The sequence below is a fragment of the Mustela nivalis genome (genome assembly GCF_964662115.1).
Source record: "Mustela nivalis genome assembly, chromosome: 13".
Taxonomy (NCBI): Eukaryota; Metazoa; Chordata; class Mammalia; order Carnivora; family Mustelidae; genus Mustela; species Mustela nivalis.
Window position 1 is genome coordinate 10,088,860 of NC_139032.1, and position 25,388 is coordinate 10,114,247.

General features: G+C 44.5%; 1 protein-coding gene across 1 annotated transcript in view; it reads left to right on the forward strand.

Annotated features, from left to right (window-relative positions):
• Positions 1-25,388, forward strand: part of LOC309846981 (phosphoglucomutase-like protein 5) — an 80,999-nt gene that overhangs the window by 13,318 nt on the left and 42,293 nt on the right. The window contains exons 3-4 of the mRNA XM_082696674.1: positions 8,507-8,642; positions 12,556-12,739. Coding sequence (XP_082552800.1) covers positions 8,507-8,642; positions 12,556-12,739 — 320 coding nt within the window. The remainder of the gene's footprint in view (positions 1-8,506; positions 8,643-12,555; positions 12,740-25,388) is intronic.

Here is a 25,388-nt window from a genome sequence, read left to right on the forward strand (position 1 = left end):
GGGAGAGATCACAAGCAGGCAGAGCAGCAGGCAGAGAGAGCGGGGAAGCAGGCTCCCCACTGAGCAGAGAGCCCGATGTGGGGCTCGATCTCAGGACCCTGATATCATGACCTGAGCCGAAGGCAGAGGCTTTAACCCACTGAGCCACCCAGGGGCCCATAGTGTACCTTTTTAAACGGGTAAAATAAACAACCACTTTAGTCCATTCCTTATCTAGATGATCACTAATTGTATATTTGGCTGTTTCCACGTTGGTTCAGTCTCTAGGGCAAAGAAAGAAGCCTGTGAATTTCATATTATTGACGTTCTACCCCATTTCCTTCTCCTATTCATGGCCAATTTGTGTATCCGTCTGGATAGCAGATGTGACGTGAGAAGGCCGCGGTGACAGCATTATCAGTGCTGGGAGAGCAGTTCTTCTGTGGGGCTAGTTGGGACAGGCTGTGTGCACATGTGCGATGTAGGCTAGGTCAGAGCATGAGGCGCCAAATTTGACATCCCCAAGAGCCTCCTCGTAAAGTCCGACAATCAGAACTCCCTTTCGGACCCTGCATCAACTCCCTACCCTGTGCTGGGACCCAGAGCTCCACCTGGAGTGAGAAGAATGTCTCCATCACATAAAATCCTGTTCTTGGGGTCTCCCCGGTTCCATTGCCTTCACCCTTCAATTCATCCTCCAAGCTGTTGAAAAGTGGCGAGGGAGGGTGTGTGTGACATCTGAGTATGGAATGAAAACGAAAGAGTGGACCTCGGAGGCTGTGTCCACATCTACCAGGGCACTCTGGGACTGAGAATCCTGGGAAATCATGGTCCTTAGGCACAGATGAGGGATCCCAGCCAGACTAAGGGTTCCTTTGTCTACAATGTTGACTAAGGGACTTCTAACAAGGAGGCCCATCCCTTGGTATTTAAGACGTAGTTCCTAAAATGGCACTTGCAGGCTTCCCCACCTGCTCTCTGCTAGTTGCTAGGTGACCCCAGGAGAACAAAGCATAATGACTACAGAGTGACAGGTCCTCAGCCATGTGGTGCAGACCGCAAATCCACTGAAATGATTGCCGGTTCGGCTTATGACCTGTCAAGGAGTAGTTCTCAGGGAATCGTGTTGTTTTCCTCCGCTCTGGTGACAAAGAAACGGGGTGGGATGTAGGAGTTAGGAGGTCCCATTCTCCCTTACCTACCAGTACCAGTGTACTCATGAGGGAGAGTTGTGTTAGCTGGCTGGCCTCCTCCAGGACAGATGGCTTGACTGCCTTGGGGCACATGTTAATGAAATCGTGCTAATATGTCTGATTTATCGAGCCCCTCCTAAGTGACAGATACCATGCTTAGGGCCTCCTATACATTGTTTCATGGAGACTTCTCAACACTGAATTAGGGACCGTAATGGCCCCTCATTTTCCAGATAAAGTCATTGAGGCTTAGGGAAGAAGGTCAAGCCAATGGTCAAGGTAACACTGGCGGAGTCGGGATTCAAACCCAATCTCACTGGCTCCACAGTAGCCTGCTGCCCCCAGTTAAGGACAGGCTGAGGGGTCTTTTACTCCTCTGTGGTGATTCTTTTAGATGAGGGTGGAACGAATGCCAAGGGACTTGGGAGAATGGTGTCACATAAACAGCACAGCGCCAGGATTTGACAGACCTGGCTCCAGTCTTGACTCCTCCTCTGAAAGGCTGAACCACCTTGCAGAGATTGCTTAACTTCTCTGGGCCTCAGTTTCCTCATTTGTAAGGTGAATATTCAGTGGGATGATCTGTAACATTTTTTCCAATGTAACATTCCAGGTGACGTCTAGCCAGCTAGCTACTCTCACTGAGGAGTGAGTCCAGTGAATTAGATCAAGCTATATACAAGTTTCACTCAGTCATTGATTTGATGTCATTATTCAGTGAATATTTCCTGCACGCCTTCTATGAACCAGAGCCAAGAGAGAGTGATGAGTAATTTCAGACACAGTTCTTTCCCTCATGGAGCTTATTGGGTGTGGCCGTATTAGCCAAATGCCCTATAGGATATTGGTGTCAAGCACCGTCATCATCATCGTTATCATCATCAATGTCATCATGAAATTTATTGCCACGTGTTATTATTCACTGGGATCCATAATGGCCACAGCACCGGTCATTGGTCAGTTGCAGCCATCCTACCTTTCTGAGCTGACAGCTGTCTCTTATATACCAGTTACATAGATCCTGACCTGCTGATACGTGGAATAAATTTGTTCTCCAATTCGTGAAAGTTTTAGGGCATTTGTTTTTTGAGTTTTTTTAAAATAATTTTTTATTTTTTTATTAACATATAACGTATTATTAGCCCCAAGGGGTACAGGTCTGTGAATCGCCAGGTTTACACACTTCATAGCACTCACCATAGCATATACATTCCCCAATGTCCATAACCCAACCACCCTCTCCCTACCCCTCTCCCCCTGACAAGCCTCAGTTTGTTTTGTAAGATTAAGAGTCTCTTATGGTTTGTCTCCCTCCCGATCCCATCTTGTTTCATTTATTCTTTTCCTACCCCCCAATCCCCTCCCCCATTGCCTCTCAACTTCCTCATATCGGGGAGATCATATAATTGTCTTTTCTCTTATTTCACTTAGCATAATACCCTCTAGTTCCATCCACGATGTTGCAAATGGCAAGATTTCACTTCTTTTGATGACTAGGACATTTGTTTTTAAAAAGCTTAATTTTTGAGCATGGAAAAGCGGCAGTCTTTCCATGCACCTTGCTTTTGGGCAAGATTTTGAAAGCTGAACATAAGTGATTTGAGGCATGAAAAACACAAAACCCCCAAACCAACCTGTCACTATTTCTATAGCATGTTTTCAAATCTCCGAGTCCCCTGAAAGGGCTGTCTCACATGTTTCCCTTCGAACTCCACTATTTACAAAAGACAAATCCTTGTCTTGAGTGGACGAAAAGAGGATGGGGAGACTTTCAGTGCAGACTAGTAGAAAACTGCATTTGTAAATGATCTGAGGTTAAATTGATCTGAGAAGAGAAGCAAAGAGAAATCGGCAACTTTTCTGACCATCTTGTGTGCAAAGGAGGAAGACCGCCTTTGTGACCCACATCTTCAGGAGGGTTGCCTCAGCTCCCTGGGCCATTTTCTCTGTCATCCTTGCAGCCCCTGGGGACCACTGTGGTTCCTGGGCTTGCTGGAAGTAGCATAGTCCACCCATGTCAGAGCTAACCCATGCCCAGGTTCGAAGCCTGTTTTCACCACTTCATGGCTGTGTGACCGCATACAAAATGGTCTAGCCACAGTCTCTTCTTTGTCAAAGGAGCTATACTGTTGTGTAAATTGGGTGATTGAATACATGGGGATGTGTGAGATACTGAGTCTAGTGTCTGGTACCTTCCTGCTCATCTTCTAAGAACGGAATTTATCTCGCTTTGTAATCCCCCTCCGAGAGCAAGTATGTATAGCTCCTGTCACTTCCGGTTCCAGGAATGGTGGTGCTACTATGTGCATTGAACATGCACGAATCCTAAAAACCATCAGGGGCCTATTCGAGGGAGTGGCCCTTCTTTTTAGATGATCACGCATCCTGGCATGCTGGGGACTGAGAGGTTTTCTTAGTTATGGGGGGGGGGGGCATTTACTGCTATAATTGGGAAGGTCCCAGGTTAAACTGGGATGAGCTCGTTACCCCAGAGTTGGTAAAATCCTCCCAAGTTTTCCAGACAGAAAGGGCGTGGAGAGAGCATAATCCTGACACCGACTCCAGCAGGAGCCACCCACGCAAGCAGGACCTGTGGCATCCACCAAACTGGAGACTAGTGGCCACTTTCATTTAGCAACAAATTTGGACAAAAAGAAGAGGTCAGATTTGGACAAAAAGAAGCCATCTGCCCCCAACATGGACCTCTTTTGATTATTCTTCTCCTAATGCAGTGGCTCTCAACCCCAGCGGCCCATGAGAATCACTTGAAGAACTTTAAAAAAAAAAATACCAATGTCCGTATCCCATTGCCAAAAATTCTTGTTTTAATGGTCAGGAGTAAGGCCTTGCACTGATATTTGGAATTCTTGTAAGTTCTTCAGGTGACTCTGATATGCAGCCTGGATTGAGAATCATAATTCTTGTTCCAGCTTGGGGCCTGCAAAAGGTGCACAGTGATATCTGTTTTCCTAATTGACAAGTTCAGACGTTCCTGATCTGAGTCTCAGCTGAGATGACTTGATTGTGTTCATGTTTTATTGAGTTGATTTGCCCATGCTGGAATTTCCATGAGAAGGAAATCACTTTGAGACCGAGTATGCTCTTTATTTCCCCCTTATCTTCCATGAGGCCAATAATCTTACTGGAGTAAGTAGTCTGGATAAGGCATAACTATGAAGATGGCAAAAAGATTAGTAGTTTGTCATGTTTGTCCAAACCCTTGACTGCATACCAAGAGGGAACCCAAGGATAAACTATGGACTTCAGGTGATAATCGTGTGTCAGTGTAGGTTCAACACTTATAATAAATGTCCTCCTGCACTGGGGACTGTTAATAGTGGGGGAAGTTGTCTTTGTGTGAGGACTGGAGTAGAGGAGACTCCCCATACTTTTTAATCCATTTTGTTGTGAAGCTAAAGGTAGGCTACAAAATAAGCATCCCCAACTTCCTCCAAGGCCAGTGCTGACAGCTCAGCTGCACGCCTTCTTCCCCATCCTCAACTTCTGTTAGTCTCTAAAACCTTCCGGGATATTCCTGATCCTAATCCCAAGATCTGCGAGACCCACAGGGAGGGGGGTCATATTCAGTCCCTATGGGATGACTGATAGTTCAAAGTCCATCACCCATTCATAAGTGGTAGTGATCTGTTTACTATCCCAACCAGCTCTTTGGTAAATGGAATTGAATGTCCTCAGATATGACTTTCTACACACCACTGAAGACTTTTTGTCTTATAATGAAAAAAATATATCTTTCTTCTGGAAATAGGGCAGAAGAAGAAAACACCTGCTGTTCTACCATTTCCGAGATATTGTTAAGGGTGGGGTGGTCCTCCTGTTGTTTATCTGTGCACATACATACAAACATATCTTACCTATATTTTGCTCCAAAAATATACTGAATATACTTCCTTGGTAAGCTTAATTGTTCCATTCATGAAAACATCTAAACAAGCTTTTGGATGGATTTTCCACAATTATCCTGATGTGTAATGATTAGCATGTATTTGTCCAATTTTCCTCTCATCTCTTAGCTACTTTAGTAAAACGTCCTTAGGCTAAAGGTTAAAAAGAAGGATAGCTGAGTCCAAACCTGGGTGAAACCTTAAGACTATCGATTATTTTTGCCAAATTATGGTATTAAACCACACATTTATACTAACACTGGTACTCAGTATTCCCCTTCCCCTGACCTCTGCTAATTGGCAGTTTCCAAATATCATCCCATTTAATGGACTTGACCGCAATGAGACTGAACATCTGTCCAAATGTTTTGAACTCTTAATATTTTTCTCTTGCGAAATTGCTCATTTCTACCCTTCCACAGTTCTCTATTGGGGTATCTCTTTTTCTCATTGACTCATAAAATATTTATAAATATGTAGTGTGTTAAGCCTTATCATCTATAATGTGAATAGTTCTTCCCTCTGTTTTTACTCTGTTTATGGTGGGGTTTCAGAAAACCATTTCATACCTTTGTATTTTCTGCGTTTCTTATTTAATGTACCTGTCACTGATATGGCATGATAGTTCATTTGCTTTGGAGAAGGAGGGTTGTATCCCCAAAACCCTCTCCAAAGCATTCCATGAGCATCCAGGGGAATCGTGTGTGTAAATGCGACATCCATCATTGTCCCCATTCCCACCTCAGAAAGCTGTAAAAAGCACAATTCATTTTACTAGATCATTTCCCCTTATGAATTTTTGCAGATGTTTAACTTGTAGGCAAGTGTATCCAAACCAATGTCAAAATCCACTGTCGAGTTGGTGACAAATGGGCGAGGTGTTTTTTTTTTTTTTTTTAATCTTGCTAAAAGAACTTCATGTCTCTTCTCCCACTAAATTATGCCATCTTCTTTCACAGAGTTAATAACCTCTAATGGTTCTATCCCCAGGTAATGTAATCCGGCTGGAAATGCAAGGTATGCAAAGCCCATGTTTTAAAACAAAAGAGTATTTTTCTCTAGCCAGTAAATAAAAGTAATTTTTCAGCTATAAAAGGACTAAAGGTTTTGAAATTATCCCACTGGGCAGGGTTTCCTAGACTTGTTATTTTGGCACTCAGCCATAGAGCCAGCCCAGCATCTTCCAAACTTCTTCCATTTTTGTAGCCGTGCGAAGAGTTCGCTGGATAAGACAAGAGTCACCCCATGGTGTGATGATTAACGTCTGGGGTCCTCTCAACCTGGAGAGGCAACCAGACGTCTGAAAGTGTCATCAGCACATCATTGATCAGTGCAGAAGGAGAACCAAACACTGATTGTTTTTCCTTTTAAATATCTTCACTGCCCTCTCAAGGTTGTATGTTTTCCTTTTCAAGGAAAAGCACTTAACATTTAACACCATAAATGTAACAGTAAATGGCTCATAGCTTCATTGAGAGGTTGTCAAAAATGTTTAACTTAAGTATTATTTCATCCCATTTTCAAGGTTTCAAGAGCTTTGAGACATTGGGTCTCCCTTTTCGATTTTCTATGTATGTTTCATAGCCCTGAAACCAAAGCGTCCTCGTCCATTCTCACGGCTCTATTGCAAGAAGCATTCATTGGTCTAGCCCCTGGTCCCAGTTGCCATTCCTACAATATGGTTATTGCCAGTGTCAGAGGATTACAGTATAGGAATAACTGAGAACAATCTGCCTTAAAGGGTGTCTTAAGGAATCAGCACCATGTTGGTGCATTGTGTGAATGACCAATACATTCTGACAGTGACCCCGCGGGGTGGGAGCCATCCTTGTCCCTATGTTGCGGACAAGAACAGCCAGTCCCGCAAAGAGAAGTGTTGAGCCAGCACTTGAATGTGAACAACCTGACCCAAGAGCCTGCCCTCTGGACTTGATTAAATTGATAGGACAACCCCACGAGATTGGTGTTGGTGTCCTCATTGTACAGATGAGAAGTTGAGGCTCAGAAACCTTAATAACTGTGCAGCAACTTGTCACACGTGCAAGAGGTAGCAGGAGTTTGGTTTCAAACCCTCATTCCAAAGCCTTCCCATGCTTTTCCTGTCACCGTGTTCCTTACTCTGTTACAAGTGCCTTGGATTCTGGGCCCTCTTCACTTCAGAGAGAGCTTGGAACCGGCCAGGAGACAGGTACTTAAGTGGGCCTCTTGCATTTCCTTCTGGTTCTTTTTTGCAAAGAAACCGACCTGTTCAGTGGGCTTTTGGCATTCCTGTGAATGCCACGACATGAACTGCCTGTCTTTCTACCTGCTGTAGGGTAGAGTTACCCAGTTGATTCCTGCATGGGGGACTTTGTGGTTGCTGTCCCTTGGTTTGGAAGGCTTCGTGTCCACATCTCAGCGTGGCCGACTCCTTCCTGCATGGCAGCTCAGATGTCATCATCTCAGTGGAGCTGACCATGACAACCTGTACTCCTCTCCTAAGGCTGCCACAACAAATCACAGTAAACCTGGGGTGGGGGTGGGGGCTTAAAACAACAAGAATGTGTTCCACAAAACCAAAATCAAGGTGTTGGCAGGGTCATCCTTCCTCTGAAGGCTCCAGGGGAGAGCCCTTCCTTGCCTCTTTCCACTTTGGGTAGCTCCCTGTGTTCCTCACTGGTGACAGCAATGCCAGTCTCAGTCTCTGTCTCTGTCTTTATGTCACCTGTTCCTCTATATTTCTCCTTTCCGTATCTTCTCCTCTCCTTTGAGGAACACTTGTCATTGGATTTAAGGTCTGCCTGAGTAACCTAGGATGCTCTCACCTCAAGATCCTTAATTGTATCTGCAAGACTGTTTCCCCTGCTAAGGTCACGGTCACAGGTGCTGGGTGAACATGTCTTTTGGGAAAGCCACCACTAGCCCTTCTGTAGACAAACTATACTACTCTAGGTAATATAGTTTTTGCTGCTGTCATACTCTGTGACTTTTTTCATAGCCCTTGTCCTTATTTAATGCATCTTGTTCTCTCGTCTACTTTTCTGTTGCCTGTCTCTACCTCCTCAAATTCAAGCTTTATGAATAAAGAGTTGTCTTATTCAGTGCTCTATCCCTAGCTCCTTGACCAGTGCTTGGTATATTGTAAAGATAAAAAATTATTGACTGAATGAATGATAACATTGGGCAAATGTGGTGTCAGCTTAGCTCTTTGGTACTTTCAACAAATTCCAGGATTGTATTTTATTTCTTGATGTTATTTTGTACTATTTGAATTTCAGTTGGATTTTTTCAAAAATGCCAGTATACTATGGGACATGTATTTATCACAATAGGTAAATATAGGCAACCATTTCAATACTCAGTTGCTAACTGGTCTTCGTGGTTCATTTGGCTTTTATTCCCCCCACCCCCAGGAACAATTCCTCAGCAGAATTCTTCTTTCTTCTTTAGGCTCTGATCACCTCCGCGAAAAGGATGGCCTCTGGGCTGTCTTGGTCTGGCTTTCCATTCTGGCTGCGCGAAAGCAGAGTGTGGAGGAAATCGTCCGAGATCACTGGGCCAAATTTGGCCGCCACTATTATTGCAGGTGAGGAGTGAGGGGTCCCTGGGGAACTGTTCTTAGAGAAAAGTGGTGGGCTAGAACCTTAAGAAGGAGGCAGCTTTCAGGATGATCTGAGGAACCCAGGGGCTGGAGCTCCTGATAGGCATTTGGGCGACCTGTCAAGGGCATCCAAACCAGAAGGCAGAAATTTCCCCTCCCCTAGAGACTTTCCTCTGTCATCTCTTCACCCGTGCCTGTCAGATGAGCATCTGTTCCAAGAGGGACTCTGAACTGCAGAACCTTAAAAGTCCTTTGTTGTCCAGGAGAGTTGGATCGTCTAATCAGGGGCTCTCCTTCTTAGTCCTCCAACCATAATTATCAAAGAATGGAAGCAGAGACAAAACTGATAGGTCGGATTGCTTTCGTAATCCTCTCTTCCCTCCATCTTCCGTGCTCGCTAAGGGTCGAACAATGTCTAAGGTGCCCTCTGAAGGGGGCCACATGGTTCAGGAGCCCCAGATTTGGCTAAAGTTTTGTCCCTGTAAAAGGAGATGCAGAAGAGGGAACTGTTACCCTGGGAGAGAGCAGGGGCAAAGGTCAGTGATTAAGAGCTCAGGATTGGGTGGGGGGGGGGTCTATCTATGTCATTTCTTGTTTGTGAAGTAAGTGAGGGAGCAGAGTCTTCTGCCTGCCTGGTTGCCCGCTAGGTGTACCTGGGTATGCTAAGTTTGTGTTCCAAGTACCAAGCCACGGATTTGGGGGAGAAGTGATGGCCGCTTAACAGTGGAGGACATTAACAGTGGAGAAACTGGGGATGGGGCAAGGGAACGTTTGGGTAGCCTCAGAGACTCTCTATGTATGGAAAACAGTATGGTGGCTTCTTTGCTTTGTTTACAAATAGTTAACTACTTTGGATGTTTGGTTATGTTTCAAGAGCTTAAGGAACAGAAAGAAAGCTTTAGACTTCCCTTATAAGGTGATTGTTTTTTCTCTTAACAAGTCATTTACTTAGATAAATATCAGAGAATAAGAAAGCCTGTGAGAGGCCTCATTGCCGTCAAAAAGATTAGAGGGCTCTGGGAAATGTTGACACGGCCATAATAGTCTTTTTTCCTGTTTAGACAAGAAGACAGAGGTTGCAGTTTCCTGAAAACCACCTCAAATGGTACCTTGTTTCATAAACAAGGCAGTTACTCTCAAGGCAAATTGGGCATTTGTTATACTGAGTATTTCTCACAAGTGCCCCAAAAATCCCGATTCTTGTGGGCCTTTTTGGCATACCTGGGAAGTAATTCCATTGCACAAAGCTGTTCCAAAAAAAAGTCCAACCTGATAAAAATATGTTATGATCTCCAACCTCTGGCTTAGTGAGATCCCTTTGAGTTAAGGATGTGTTCCTCATAATTTGTGCAATGATTATCTAACTTTCTGCCAGTGTTTTGAGGACATGGTGTTATGATGACTGTATTTAGAATATAGTTCATTTTTTCTGTGGCCAAGAGCTTAGAGGATAATTACTTTTTTCATAGCAAATATGGTATTACAGAATATAATGCAATGGCAATTTAAATTCTTGTAGAACATTGATTTACATTTCAGATTTCTGTCCAAAAAGATCACAGAGATAAAGAAAAAAGGAAGAGAGAGTAGGTAGAATGAATGGTTAACACTTTTTTCAGCCTCCAGCAGATACAGGTTGAGAGATCCTTGTGAAATAAAAAGACTTCTAGCCTGTTCTTTGTGGTGGGGAGGAGATAATCCAACAGTTTTGGTTAACTGTTTCTGAACCTGAAGTTGTATCTGGGAACCCATATGATTTTCCCTGTGTGAATGGACCCCAGAAGGAACTCCCCATTGAAAAATTTCCTCCCTTGTATGTGCTATGGTGAGTGCTATGAAATGTGTAAGCCTGATGATTCACAGACCTGTACCCCTGGGGCAAAAATACATTATATGTTAATAAAAGTAATTAATTTAAAAAAAAAAAAAGGAGAGAAATATTTCCTCCCTTGAAAGTGTGGGTTGTGGTGGTCAGAGGGGGTGGTTTGCGGTAGCAAAGTGGGGGTTCTGTGCCAGAGTCTGCTTGGGTATGAAGAGAAGCATTTGGGCAGGCTTGACAATAGACCGAATGTGATGTGTCCTGTCTGTGGATTTCCCCAACTTCTGCATCTCTTTCACTGCCCCCTCCATATCCTAATAAACCCTTAGCCCATCCTTCTACCCCTCTCTGCTTGGTTGGGTCTTGATCTTCCCCCAAAAGACTATCTTTAAAGAGATTCTAGGCTCAGAACTCATCCACTGCCTCCAATGCTCTGAAAGAGTTCCCAGTCGTTTTCTTTCTGAGGCTGGGGAGGGCACATCTGTGTTGGAGGGAGAGTTTACAAGACAGAGATACAGGGACAGGGGACCCACTACTAGAAATGGCATCATTCCATGTTTTCCATTTTGGCTAATACCCTGATGTTTACTCAAAGTCTTAAAAGATCTCGGGTGAAGAAGAAGTAGCAGTGATTCAAGTCTTCCTTCTTTCAGCGGGCTGGGAGCCCACATCTTGTCCCTGTGTCACACAGAGCCCAGTGTGAGATCTCACCACATGTGAGCCATGTGGGCCCAGCTGCCCCTCAAGGGCTTCCTTCTTTAACAGCGCCCCCTGGGCTTGCCATTTGGTCTCGGTTGATACTATCTGACACAGGGGAAGACTCCAGTTCCTTTGTGATAGTGACCAAGAATAAAATCCATTAATAATTTTAAGCAATGGTGTCTGGCATCTCTCGATATGCATTATGGTATTTAAGCCCAACAAGAACAAATGAGAGAGGTGTTATTTTTAGTCTTTTTTTTTTTTTTTTCCTTTTTCCAATCACCTCCCAGCCCCATTGTTACATTTGATGTTCTTGGCTAGGAGGACTTTTTTTTTAATGGAACAATTGGGATATTTCTTCCAAGTTTCCAAGAGAGTTTTATGGTATGTTGAGGTCTCTTCCTCCTTCTTTCTTCACCTCCCTTGATTCCTCTCTCCCCTTCCTTCCTCCCTCCCTTCCCTTGCTCCCATCTTTCAACCCACTGCTTAGTAAACACTTACTAGAAGCAGCAGAGAACGAAACGGAGAAGGTCTCTGGCCTCCCGGAGCTTGTGGTTCATGGCGGCAAAGGCAGATAAGAAATAAATAAACAAATACACAAACAAAGTAAATACGGATTGGGATAAGTACCACAAGAAAATGTCAAGAGTGATGTGAGAGAGGGAGAGATGAGGGAAAAGTCTTGAATAGAGGGTCAGAGAAGGTCACTTCTGGAGGTGACACAGAGCTGGAAAAGTGACAGAAGAGAATATGCCAGGTATGTGCGTGGTCATGGGGAAGCATCTACCAGGTTGAGTCCTGGGATGGATCCCCAGCCCGGGCTCCCTGGTCAGTGGGAAGCCTGCTTCTCCCCTGCAATCTGCCACTCACCTCATAATGCTCTCTTTCTCAAATAAATAAATAAAAACTTTAAAAAAAGGAGAGAGAATATACCAGGTTGAGGGAACAGACAGCAATGGCAAAGTCCCAAAGGCAGGACAGGGCAAAGTGTCTCTGAGGACTGGAGAGGAAGCCCGTGTGGCTGGACATCAGGGAACAAGCGTGAGAGTGGGACAAAGTCAAGGGGTAGGTGCGGTCGGATCTCACAGTGGGTTATGGTCTGTGGCTACAGTCTTGTTCTCAACTGATGGGCACTTGGGGAAGGATTTAAAATAAAGGACCTGACTCCATGTGCTTTTTACAAGATCATTTGGGCTCCTCTATGGGGCCAGGGTTCTGTGGGTCAGGTAAGAGAGCATGGGGACCTACTGAGACGCTTCTCTGTGCTCTTCTTCCAGGAAAACAAAACCAAGGCTCAGATGACCTTGAGTGGTCTGCCCTGTGGCTGGCTCTCTGGCTAGGTTTGCCTTCACCCTGTGTCCTGCCTTCCCTCTCCAGGTTTGACTATGAGGGGCTAGAGCCCAAGACGACGTATTACATCATGAGGGACCTGGAGGCCCTGGTCACAGACAAGTCCTTTGTTGGCCAGCAGTTCGCCGTGGGCAACCACGTCTACAGTGTGGCAAAGACAGACTGCTTTGAATATGTGGACCCTGTGGACGGCACAGTGACCAAGAAACAGGTACTTGCTAGGAAATCACTAGAAAGGGCAAAGCCAGGGGTCAGAGTGTCCAACAGCTGGAATAGTCTGTAGGGCTGGTCTACTGTGAGCGCTTCATGTGTCAGATGAGAGCCCGCACCCAGGAGAGAAGAAAGCCCTCAGTGAAGTTTACCTACCTGGTTAATTCCTGGCAGAGGACACATTTGAACACAGCGCCCTGACTGTCTGTCCAGTATTCTTTCTGCTTGTAACTGACAGGCCGATACTAAACATAGATAGAAACCCAGTATTTCCTTCTGAAATGTTTGCAGCCTGTGGGCTCATCACAGATTCAGAAAAAGGTTCCCAGGACAAAATATTCTTTTTCCTTGGCATCCCTGTCAGGTGCAGTTTCCCCTTTTATGACCTTATGTCATTGAGAATGATAGGAGCTTAGCCAGATGGGTTTGTAGGGGAAGAAACAGTGGGAAAACTTGTCCCACAAAACCCAAAAGGAAGATCTATGGTGGAGAATGATTACAAAAGGTCAGTGACAAAATCAACAACTTCTGCCATGGTCTCATCTATGTGAATTGTGTAAGGGAAGTTGAAAGCTATTACAAAGTGTGTTTCTTCTTGATTTTGTGTATTTATTGGCTATGGCAAGAACTGACCCGTCTAGGAGCACATTTCAATATTTACAGTTTAAATAAGACACCGAGTAATGTTAAGAAAAGCTCCGTTCTAAAATCTCCAAATTCTTATCTTCTGGTACACTCTTCACCAAGAACAGACAACAAAATAAATCGGAAGCTGTCAGATTGGGGGGGGGGGGACTAGATGTAACAGAATTTACTGATCTTTTTATTTCGACTAATATTTCACACATAGTCCTTCTCTTAGAGTCCCGGACTTGCAGATGTCCCAAAGCCTGAGGCCCTCCTATTATTTGGTTGGTATCCTCCTCTGGTCTGTGGTGTTTCCTGGTGGTCTTCCATCTCTGTTGGAAAGTCATTCGTCTTTCATTCTAGAAGGCCTTCTGTGGCTGGGGACATTGATGAACGCTTTACTTTGGGAAGCTGTAGGGTAGTGGAGATAAGAGTGGTTGAGAAGTTTGAAGAGCCAGGGGTGTCTGGGGGACTCAGTCAGTTCAGTGCCTGCCTTCAGCTCAGGCCATGCTCTCAAGGTCCTGGGATTGAGTCCCGCATCCTTCTCCCTGCTTCTCCCTCTGCCCCTCCCCCTGCTTGCACTCTCTCTCTCTCTCAAATAATAAATAAATAATCTTTTTAAAAAGTTAAAGACGAAGAAGTTTGAAGACTCAGAAGCACGTCTTCCCCCTGCCCCACTTACTCGTTCCATGACTTCAGGAAAGAGGCCCAATTTCTTTGAGCCACGGTTCCTTCCTCATTGGTAACACATCGGCCTCACAGCGCTGTTTTAGAAAGCCAACGAATAAGACAGGAAAGCTCCCTGCAATCCTTCACACAGGGAGTGCATCCTCCATTTCTTGTCGTTGGGTTTTGTTTCCCACGAGGATGCGTCTTCGTAGATGAGACCGAAATAACGCTAGTGAATCCCCAGACGTGTGAAGTCGGGAGCTCCCCCCATCATGTCTCAGAGCCGTGGCGCCTCAGAGGAATCCTTTCCAATTCTGTACCATACCCCTACTTCCATTTTGCAAAGGAGCCTCAGACCAAACATTTCGCAAATCCAGGGCTCCTAAAACACATGCTTTCTAACTTATTCTTGGGAGGTTTTTGTTCCCTGGTGAGGAAGGCTTGAAATCCAGTCCCTGAAAAGATTATCTAGTCAGTGCTAGGGTCTGGACTCTGTCTGTTCCTGAGAAGCTTGTCTGTGAAGCTAATTTGTTTTGCTGTGAAATCCACTGACGCTCTACCTTGTTTCTTCCCCAGCGCACTCCCCATCCATGTCCTCTCTTCTTGGCTCTTTGAACAGTTCACATCAGGCTAATTCCGCAGCTAGATCTCAAGTTCAGTCCCTATTTATTCCATGTGCCCTCCCCTGCAACCCTGAATATTGGTTTCCAATTTTACTCTGGAACTTATTTTTTTTTTTTCTTTCCATACTCTTTCATATTAGCTCAAATGTGGCCATAAATAGTAAATGCTCCCAGGAGCTGCTCTGGGGAATTCCTCTAGCAGCAAAGGAAGGTGGTTGTTCACCTTCTCAGATTCCGGGACCTAAGTGACGGTTTACAAGCTTGCGGTCCTCAGTCGTCCTGGAGCTGCTCCGCTGCTCTGGGCTTGGCTCACTGAGGGTTTGGGGGGACAGTTAACCCTCAGTGTCATCCTCATCGTCAGCAGGTTACACATGGTTCATGCTTTGGGTCCTGTTGGCGCGGAGGGGGAGTTCCAGCAATGGGGGTGTGTTGGTAAACTTCCTTCATCAAGGCGACATCTCTGCTTTTGAGAAGTCAGGGTCATTAGCACTCGGTTCCAGGGATGGTCGAGTCTGGGCACACTTCGGTGACATCGTTGCAAAGCAAGCACCATCTTTCTACTCCTAAAAGGCATATTTGAATTTAATGAACGTGTATTATTTTTAAATACCCATAAAGCACTTCGGTGCCTTCATTCAAGAGATATTTCTGGAGAGCCTACCAAATGCATAATAACTGGCATTTGTCATGGGAGGCATTTTTATTTTTTAGAGAGGAAGAAGTGGGGGGCCGAGGGGCAGAGGGAGAGGAAAATCTTTTTTTTTTTTTTTTGAAGATTTTATTTATTTATTTGACAGACAGAGATCACAAGTAGGCAGAGAGGCAGGCAGAGAGAGAGTGGAGAAGCAGGCTCCCCCTCTGAGCAGAAAGCCTGATGCAGGGCTCGATCCCAGGACCCTGAGATCATCACCTGAGCTGACAGCAGAGGCTTTAACCCACTGAGCCACCCAGGCGCCCCAGGAGAGGGAAAAATCTTAAGCAGACTTCACACACAGCATGGAGTCTGACGTGGGGCTGGTCTCATGACCCTGAAATCATGACCTGGGTTGAATTCATGAGTTGGGCTCTTAATTGACTGAGCTACCCAGGCGCCCCTGGAGCAGATTTTTAACATAAAGGTATAACAGCTTTATCGAGATACCATTCACACACCGTCCAGTTTACCCATGCCAAGTGCACACATTGGTGGTTTCTAGCATGTTCAAACAGTTGTGCCATCATTACCATGGTCAGTTGTAGAACATTTTTGTCATCCCCCAAAGCAACATGCACTTGTTGGCTGGAATCTCCATTTCCAACCCTGGTGATTTGACCTCCTTTCTGTCTCTCTGGATTTGCCTATTCTGGATATTTCACTTAAATGGAACGATTGTGTGGATAGACTTCATTTTTTTGGTCCATTCTTAAGTTCATGAATGCTTGGGCTATTTCCACTTAAAAAAAAAAAAAGATGTATTTATTTATTTTAGAGAAAGAGAGAGTCCATGAGTGGGGGTAGGGAAAGAAGGAGAGGGAAAGAGAATCCTGAAGCAGATTCCCCGCTGAGCATGGAGCCCTACACGGGTCACCATCCCGGAACCCTGAGGTCATGACCTGAGCCAAAATCAAGAGTCAGCCACTGGGACGCCTGGGTGGCTCAGCTGGTTAAGCAGCTGCCTTCGGCTCAGGTCATGATCCCAGTGCCCTGGGATCGAGTCCCATATCGGGCTCCTTGCTCGGCAGGGAGCCTGCTTCTCCCTCTGCCTCTGCCTGCCTCTCTGTCTGCCTGTGCTCACTCGCTCTCTCTCCCTCTATCTCTGACAAATAAATAAATAAAATCTTAAAAAAAAAAAAAGAGTCAGCCACTAAACTGACTGAGCCACCGAGGCACCCTGGGCTGTTTCCACTCTTTGACTATTATGAAGAGTGCTGCTGTGAATATTCATGTAAAGTTTCTGAGCAGACATCAGTTTTCAATTATCATTCCACGCTAGGTGTGGAATTGCTAGATTAATGGTAACTCTAGGTCTAGCCTTTAAAGCAACAGCCATATAGTCTTCAAGAGTGATTTCTCTGCTTTCCATTCTCCCCAGCAGCATATGAGGCTTTTGCCAACCTTTGTTATTATCTTTTTGGTGAGAGAATACTGTAATTTAAAATAATCTACTAAATTATGTATTATTTTACAATTAAGTTGAAAGAGACTTGATCTATAAAGACAAACACAGTATGTCTTGCCTAGTAAAACCCAAAGGAAACATAATAATGCAACATCTCTGTTTGCTGTGGGAAGTAGATTGCTATGGCCTCTCCAGGGTTGTATTTTGTTGGAGTCAAGAGGACATAGGTTTGAAGGCTTTGTCCCTGCCTTGATTTGTGACTTTGGGTACATTATTTAATTCTTTCTTTTCTCAACTTGTTGGGGCAGGCAGATGGCCTATTGGTAATAATTATCATATAGGTTATAGAGAAGGTGTGAGGAGAAAGTTCAATAAAGCCCCAGGCTCAGTGGCTGGTATCCATTTGATATTCCAGAATTATCAGTTGCTTCCTCTGACTGCATATCAGTTTGAGGAAAGGGTGTGGTAGGCGTTCAAGTGCACAGGCTTGAGATCAGCAAGTCTTGGGTTTGATTCAGTTCTGCCGCCTCCTTGCTGGGTGATCTTAGGAAGTTACTCAACCTCCCTAGGCCTTTCCTTATCTGTGAAAATAGGAATAATCATTGTGGTTTCTTCATACAGCCCTTGGGAGAATTCGATAATACATGGGAAGTCCTGACATGTAATAACCACTAATAAATGATTAACTAGAAGAGCTTGGGTTAAGAGAGCATCCTTGGGAAAGAAGGATTTTGACATTTACTGACCATATATGATGAGAAAAACAGGGACAACAACACTGAACAAAATACAGCTTTGCAGGGTGAAGACATGGGAATGGCTCCTCAGTTTCTGAGTCATCTGTGAATTGATTCAAAGTCACGGTTCTTTCCTTTCCCTGAGCCCGCTCCTCCCCCATCTCCTCCAACCCACTTTGCTCTAGAAAGGGAAAGGTTTTTTAAGGCAGCTCAGTCTCCTTTTTGTCCTCGATTTGGGGTTAGAGTCCGGAAAGGGACTGTGGGAAAAAAAGCTGTTTTACATATATCTCCAGAGATAAAGAAGAAATGTTCCTCCATCCGAAATGAAATTAAAATCCTGTTCTAGTGATAAGCCCTGCCCTCCATCCACTTCACGGCTGTGGGAATGTTCAGCAAAGTCTGTCCTGTCTGTGAGACCCTGTGGGGGTCACTTGGGGGTCACTTAAGGAGCAAGACCTCTGAAGTATTCCACCCCTGACTTGAATTCCCAGGGACCCCATTGGCCTACCCATGACCTGTCCAGGTCACATGGGATCTACTGTGGCTGTCTCCAAGCGGCTGATCATTTTGTGATGTTGGGTGCCAAAAGGAAAGCTGATGTGGTTTTCCATTAAGCAGGACCCACAAGGAATTCTGATTTAGAAATAGCAATTTAATGAGGCATGGTTCAACACCTGCGGCTCATTCTCTCTTGTCCCATGAGGGTATGTCACTATTTATTTTCAGGTAAAATCTAGTCACATGAATGAATAATGATGGCTTCTTCAAATAAGAGTGGGAAAAGTAAGCCAGTAGCTCCTATGGGAGCAGGGATCTGTTTGACCCAGTTGCCAACTAATTCAAGAGGTTCCCACTTTATGCCTTGTAAAAAGATGGAAAAGATGAGAGAAAGGCAGGCAGCTCCTTAAGTCTTGATGGGTGGCCTACTCTTTCCTCAAGGATGAGTCCCTTATATAAACATCAAGATTTTCCATGGTGCTAAGCACTCTCTTCTCTTCCTTAACCATCAACAACCCAAGGAATATCATCAGCAGCAGATTACCTCTTATCATTATCCTCCCCATCTTCTCCTTGTAGCCCAAATCTCCCAGAGTCACCACTCAATGTTTCATGGCTATGAGACTCTTCCAGCCCCAATGGAAGGAATACTCCAGTCCTGGTGGTGTGAAAGATGGACGGTAGGACACAGGTACCAGCATCAAGTACTACTAGGCTGGGCATCGATGACAGAACCATGACCTGTACTTTGAAAATTAGCTTTGAAGAGAACAAACTTGATACCATCAGCAAAATTTAAGCAACTGAGTCTCTCCTCATGACTGGTCCCATGCCTGTATTTCTATTTAACAAGATCAAAAATCATGAAATTCCACCAGTGCTGAAGTCATTTGCCAGTAACAGTTCAGATGATATTAAAAAACCTGATGTAAATAAAAGCATACCAGTTAGCTGATGTGGAAAACCAAATCCAATTCGATTATGTCAGGCCAGCTCTCAGCTTATTAATACCTCTTCGAGTTATGCAGGCTGTGTGGAAACATTTTGATGTTGTCCTCAACCTGGAAAAAAGGGCCATTTGAAATTAGTTCAGAGAAAAAGCACACTTTGAAGACTGGCTGCAAAGTTAATTTGCTTTTAGAGTTGTTTTAATACTCGGGAAGGTGTCTGCACTTTTTAATTTCAGTATTTAGAAATAATGAAGCAAGTAAATTGGCAATCTTGAAATCACGTTTTAGTCTGTCTGGCCTTTGGCATTTTAATATATACTGCCGTACTACTAACCCTTGGTTAGCAGAGAGAGAGAAAGTTACCATAGCCTCGTTTCTGGAGGCATCATTAAAGGCAACTGATTGGAGAATCTAGGTGCCAAGGACTGAGTTCTCAGTTTAGAGTTAACTGGTCAACCTTCAACTTTCATCACATTCTGATTGTGAACCAAGTGAGAGACTGTTGTGTACACCATATCCCTGCACAAGGCCGCTTGCCGGAGTGTGCTCTGTGCATCTCAAAGAGGAATTTAAGAAATCATTTCAGTCATGCTCATGATCCCACCTACAGAGTTCAGTTGAATCCGAAAGATAGTACTTAGAAACAGTCTTCTTCTGTGGAGTGACCGAAGTGTTTTGGGAGGGAGGTGGTGTCATTACATGTATATTGTGATGAAATCTGGGTGAAAATATCCTTTTTCTGTTGCAAGTTGTGAGGTTAAAAAAATTCTCATAATAAATATATATCCCTTTCCTACTTCAGTACAATACGGTGAAGACAGCGGAAGCGTGATTCATTCACGCCTTCATCCATTCACTGAATTTTTTTTTTTTAAGATTTTATTTGTTTATTTGACAGAGATCACAAGTAGGCAGAGAGGCCGGCAGAGAGAGAGAGGAGGAAGCAGGCTCTCCGCCGAGTAGAGAACCCCATGCGGGACCCGATCCCAGGACCCTAAGATCATGACCTGAGCCGAAGGCAGAGGCTCCAACCCACTGAGCCACCCAGGCGCCCCCATTCACTGAATATTAACCAAACACCTACTATGTGCCGGTCAGCTTGCTGGGCGCTGAGGATACGCTGGCACACAGGAGAATCTAGTAGGGAAGACAAACTGAAATTAAATTTGTAATCACTATAGAGTTCATTGAACAGTATTACGGAGAACGAACCTATTTGGGAGTGCCGAGCAGGGGGAGCTCCCCTCAAGTAGGGCTCCGGGGAGGTGAGATTTAAGCTGTGCCCTGAAGAATGAATGGGAGCTGGCCTAGGGAAAACCATCTTGTCAGACTAAATGTCTTTCTTTCATTTAATGTAGTTAAACTGTTGTTTGACTTTCCAGATAAAGAGCTGGGATTTTCCGGGGTGCCTGGGTGGCTCAGTGGGTTAAAGCCTCTGCCTTTGGCTTGGGTCATGATCTCAGGGTCCTGGGATCGAGCCCCGCTTCGGGCTCTCTGCTCAGCAGGGAGCTTGCTTCCCCCTCTCTCTCTGCCTGCCTCTCTCTGCCTACTTGTGATCTCTGATGTAAATTAAAAAAAAAAAAAAAAAAGAACTGGGATTTCCTGTAGGCAATAGTGTTCTCACTGGGATGTTACAATACTTACAATCCGCAACTCTAGTTCATTCTACGACACTGCAGTTGTGCTACATAAAGACAACTGAGGTTTTTGGTAGGACACTTTGAAAACCACCTGGTTGGCTAAGGTGGCTGGGTGGCTCAGCATCTGACTCTTGATTTCAGAGTCATGATCTCAGAGTCCTGGGATGGAGCCCCATGTCAGGCTCTGCCCCCAGTGGGAGTCTGTATAGATTCTCTCCCTCTCTCCCTCTGTTAGTGAGACTTTTTTTTTTTTTTAAGATTTTTATTTATTTATTTGGCAGCAGATCACAAGTTGGCAGAGTAGCAGGCAGGGGGCGGTGGGGGGCAGGCTCCCCTCTGAGCAGAGAGCTTGATGTGGGGCTTGATCCCTGGACCTTGGGATCACGACCTAAGCTGAAGGCAGAGGCTTTAACCCACTGAGCCACCCAGGCGCTGCTCAGTGTGTCTTTTAAATAAATAAATAAATCTTAAAAAGAAAAGAAAAGAAAACCATGTATTTAAAAAAATGTTTTTAATAATAGCTACTTTTCCTGTGATTTTGCTATTCATCTTCCAAAGACCAAACACACATTCATTGCTTCATAAAGACCTGTTGGCTGAGTAGGAGATAAGGAGAGGGAGACAGTGTTTCTGATTAGTTGGTAAGTTCTTACTACTTTGCTTCTGATTCACTGGAATTTTGTTATAACAAAGCACCTCCCCCTGACATAAATTGATTGCTTTAGGGCGATCTTCTAAAATGCTGGTAGTCTAATCCTGCTAAGATGTGTGATAAGAATCTAAGTATTCTGGAATGAATGACATCATAATTACTTCCTACTGAACTACTAATTCTGTGTATAGTTAGGAGGGTAACCGTTACCAGGAAACATAAATATTAAAAGGAAAAAAACTGTGGACTATCACAGGAACTGAGAGAGGAAGCTACCTCTGTTGTCTGGGTAAGGTCTGTCTGATTCCAAAATATCCCAGAACGGAGGCTGCTGTTGAGTGAACGGGGATCAGCAGCCATTTTGGCCAATGATGAGGGGAAACGGAACATGTGTGACCTAGTTCCATTGTTCCAAATCTGATAGTTGGAATCTGGATAATTTTGAGGTCTTCTCTCTCCCAGTAGTACTCTCATCACCTAATGTGGTTTTTGCTGGGCATATGTTTAAAAAGAGCACTTAGGAAATCATCTGGCCTTGATTCCCCCCCCAAATAACTATTTGCAATTATTGGTCTCCAAGAGAGCTGGGTTGGTGGTGAAAAAGACTAGATGAGAATTTGCTCCCCAGAGTTGGGCACTTGGGTCTGGCTGTGTAGTTAGTGCACTGCAAAAAGGCCCCCGGGCTAGTGGGGGAAGGAGAAGCTGAACCCCAGGCCAGCCAAGAGGAGAGATGCTTTTCTCTAATTTGTCTTCCTGTTTGTCATCTCTACGAGGGCACAGTATGGATGAGCTGCTGCCTGCTCCACCCCTTCTGAACTCACACTTGCAGCTAATTCTGACTTCAACAAAGAAAAATGGGTAATTCTAGTCAATTTTCTTCATGGGGAGAGATGCCTCTCCAATCTAAATCTTCTGCTTTAGAAGCTGCATGCTTTCTTCTGCAAAATATGGTTCAGATGTTACACAGCAGTATTTTCACCTTGAGGCTTTCCAGACGAATCTCTGGGATCCCCCATGAGAGACAACATGTGAATTCGGCTTAGAGTCTCTCTCTTCCACGCCTGTCTTGTCTCCAGGTTCACGTGCCTGGTGTGGCCAACTGACTGTATATGTGACATTATCCTGGCTTTTAGGGCCATGTGCTCTTTTCCCCTGGAATCCATCCTACGTCCTATTTGACGGGGTCGGATACTGCCAAGTAACTGTTGGTAATGTATAATTCCTCCTTCCCCGCCTGGCTCCAACATGTTCTGTAATCTCCAAACGAACATCTGGCAGCTCTGTGTGTGTGTTTAGCAACTTGCACATCTCTCTGCATTGATTTACATGAGGGCTTAAAAAAAATCAACATTTATTTATCCAGCATTTATCAAATACTTGCTCTACGTAAGGCTCTGTGCTCGTTTGGGAGATGGTAAGAAACCTACGAGATGTTGTTCGGATATGTCACGAGAAGCAGTGTGTGGCGCTCAGCCATCCCTTGTGTTTCGACCTCAAAGTATAAGCCTGGGGTCAGAAGACCTAAAGTTCCGGCTCCTCTCTTGACCAGCGGTTACCTGAAGCAGTATTTAACTTCCCCTTTCTTTCCAGGGAAGGGAGGAAGTGGCCCCGATGACTCTGAGATCCTTGCTTCAGGACCCTAATGGTCTAAACAGATCAACTTAGAAGGGACATTTTATGGTCAAAGAAGTCAATTCAGTGGAAGGAATAGAGAAGATAAATGGTAACAGATCTGCGAGTTTAGTAGTGATTTCAGAGAACATGGCACAGTCCTTAAAATAAAATTAATCTTAATGCTGCCTAATTTAAAAATAAACGTGCCATAAGCCATCACCATTCAAGCTTCATCTGGCAATCTTCTACAAAGTCTGGAAGCCCGGATGACTAAGAGCATAGTACCATTTTCATTAAAAGCTTAACATAAGAATAGTATTTATAGACTGATTTATAATTTTCAAAGCACTCTTCACATATATTCTCTGATCTGATGCTCACAGCAACCCAGGAAGTCAGGCCGTTTTGTCTTTCATCCATTTTTAGGAAACTAAGTTCTTGTAGAGCTTTAAGTGACTTGCTCAAGACCACTAGCTGATAAGCCAAGCCAGAATTCCACCGCTTTACCATTTCCAAACTTGACTCTCCATGAGAAGCAAACCAAAGAGGGCCAAGTGTGGGGAGAAAAATAGAAGCTCTAGTGGTACCTAGAAGCCCATTGGAAGATTCTGGGGTGGAGAAACTTGCAAGAAAGCCCAGCCCTTTAGCAGTGCCGGAACAAAGCGAAGGTGGGCAAACCCCCACACTTGTCACCGAGGCGTTCAGCGACAGGCACTCATGGGAAGAAAATGCTGGGCTGGTGCAGACAGGGCCCCTTGGATACCCTGCTCTGTAATTAGCATGATCTTAACATGGAAGACGGCATCTCTTCCCCTTCTTTGAGCTTTTGTGTCATCCAGGATGTTCTGGCCACTGTTGTTGCTATGACTACAGATTCCTTCACTGTTGCTTTAGGAATCCCTGAGGAGATCGTGCTGCAAGTTCTTAGGGTCAGATGGCTCAAGGGAGATTCTTGTAATGGTTCCGCTATTGGCAAGGCGTTAGGAGGCTCTCAGGACACTGCAGCAAGACGTTTTATTAGCACACCTGAGATTCCGGTCCCTTGGGAGTACACAGCTGAAACCGGAGATCTTAAAGGGCTCTTCCTGAAAATGGGTGGGCGCTCTAGTCAGTCACTTGATGGATGAGGCAGGTGACCCAGACAAAAGTGACTCCTACTGGCATACCTACATCCGACTATGCAGTAGGATCACCCAGAGAGCTTTTGCTATCCCGGCGCCTAAGTGATAACTTATTCAAATTAAATTACAGTGTCTAGAGTAAGGGCCAGATAGCAATATTTTTGAAAGACCCTAGCCGATTCCAGTGTGCAGCAAATTTTGCAATCCATGGCTTTATGATTTGTCTAACATCACACAAGTGGGGACAGGAACCTACCATGTTTCAACTCCATTGTCTTGACCCCAATTGGACCCTTAAAAACGAAGGTTAAGTAGATACAGCATTACTCATGACTACCCGTCCAGGTAAATATGTTTATCCTGGTTCACCGATGGAGACCCTAAGTGGGTTTTCATTTGGCCTGTGATCCCTCCTTAAATGTGGAAGGAGACACTCCAGTGGTGCTCACCCCAGGTGTCAAACAATTAGTGACATACACCGAAATGTTTGCAAAGGGCCTACTGTGTGCCAGCCCTTGTTCTAGGCTGTGGGGATAAATGGCGAACAAGGAACATAAGGCTTTGCCCTACCAGAGCTTGTAAGCTTGATGAAGGACCCAAAGACCTATTTCAGCAATTCCACCTCTTTAGGGTTAAGGCTGAGATGGGAACTTCTTTTAGTTATTTCTAGCTGGGCCTTGTTTCTTCAGGAGGATTTGTGGCAGCAAAAACATGCATAATGAAGTTGTTAGGATGTAAATAAGAAACAGAAATCAAGACTAGGGAAAATATAAATAAGAATGGAGAGTCAAGAACAGAAGAAGAAAAATTCATAGTTATGTAAGCCATAAGGATCCGCTTGGGCTGAACCTCAAATTTGGCATTAAGTGTTCTGGCAGCCATATTGAAAAGGAAACTATGGTGAGTTATTATTGTCAGAAAGACAAAAAAATACCAGTTCCTCAGGGAAGGGAAGGCTTTCCCAACATTTGGCTCTTGAGGAAATGTCTCATGTGGAATTTTATACAATCTCCAAGAATATTCCTAGAGTGACTGCAAAAATGAGTTTTATGAGGCAGGACCCTGTAGACCCTTGCAAGGAAAGAGAGGATGAGAAATGAAAATGAATTTAATAAATCCATTTTTGTCATGAGTAGTCGGTCAGAAGTAAGTTGATTCAAGTCAAAACACATTAGATAAATCTATGGCTAGAATACCTGTGGAAACACACAGATTGGACACCCTTCGTACTTTTTCTGTCTTGGGGTTTTGATAAGGCACATGGATAAAACAGTTTTCAGGGGCAGAGCTGAAGTGTAAGTTTTTTGCTTTGTAGATAATGTAGTGGTTTATATCAGAGGTTAGCAAACATTTTCTATAAAAGATGGTCAATATTTTAGCCCCTGTGGACCAGACAGTCTCTGTCCTAACGATTCAGCTC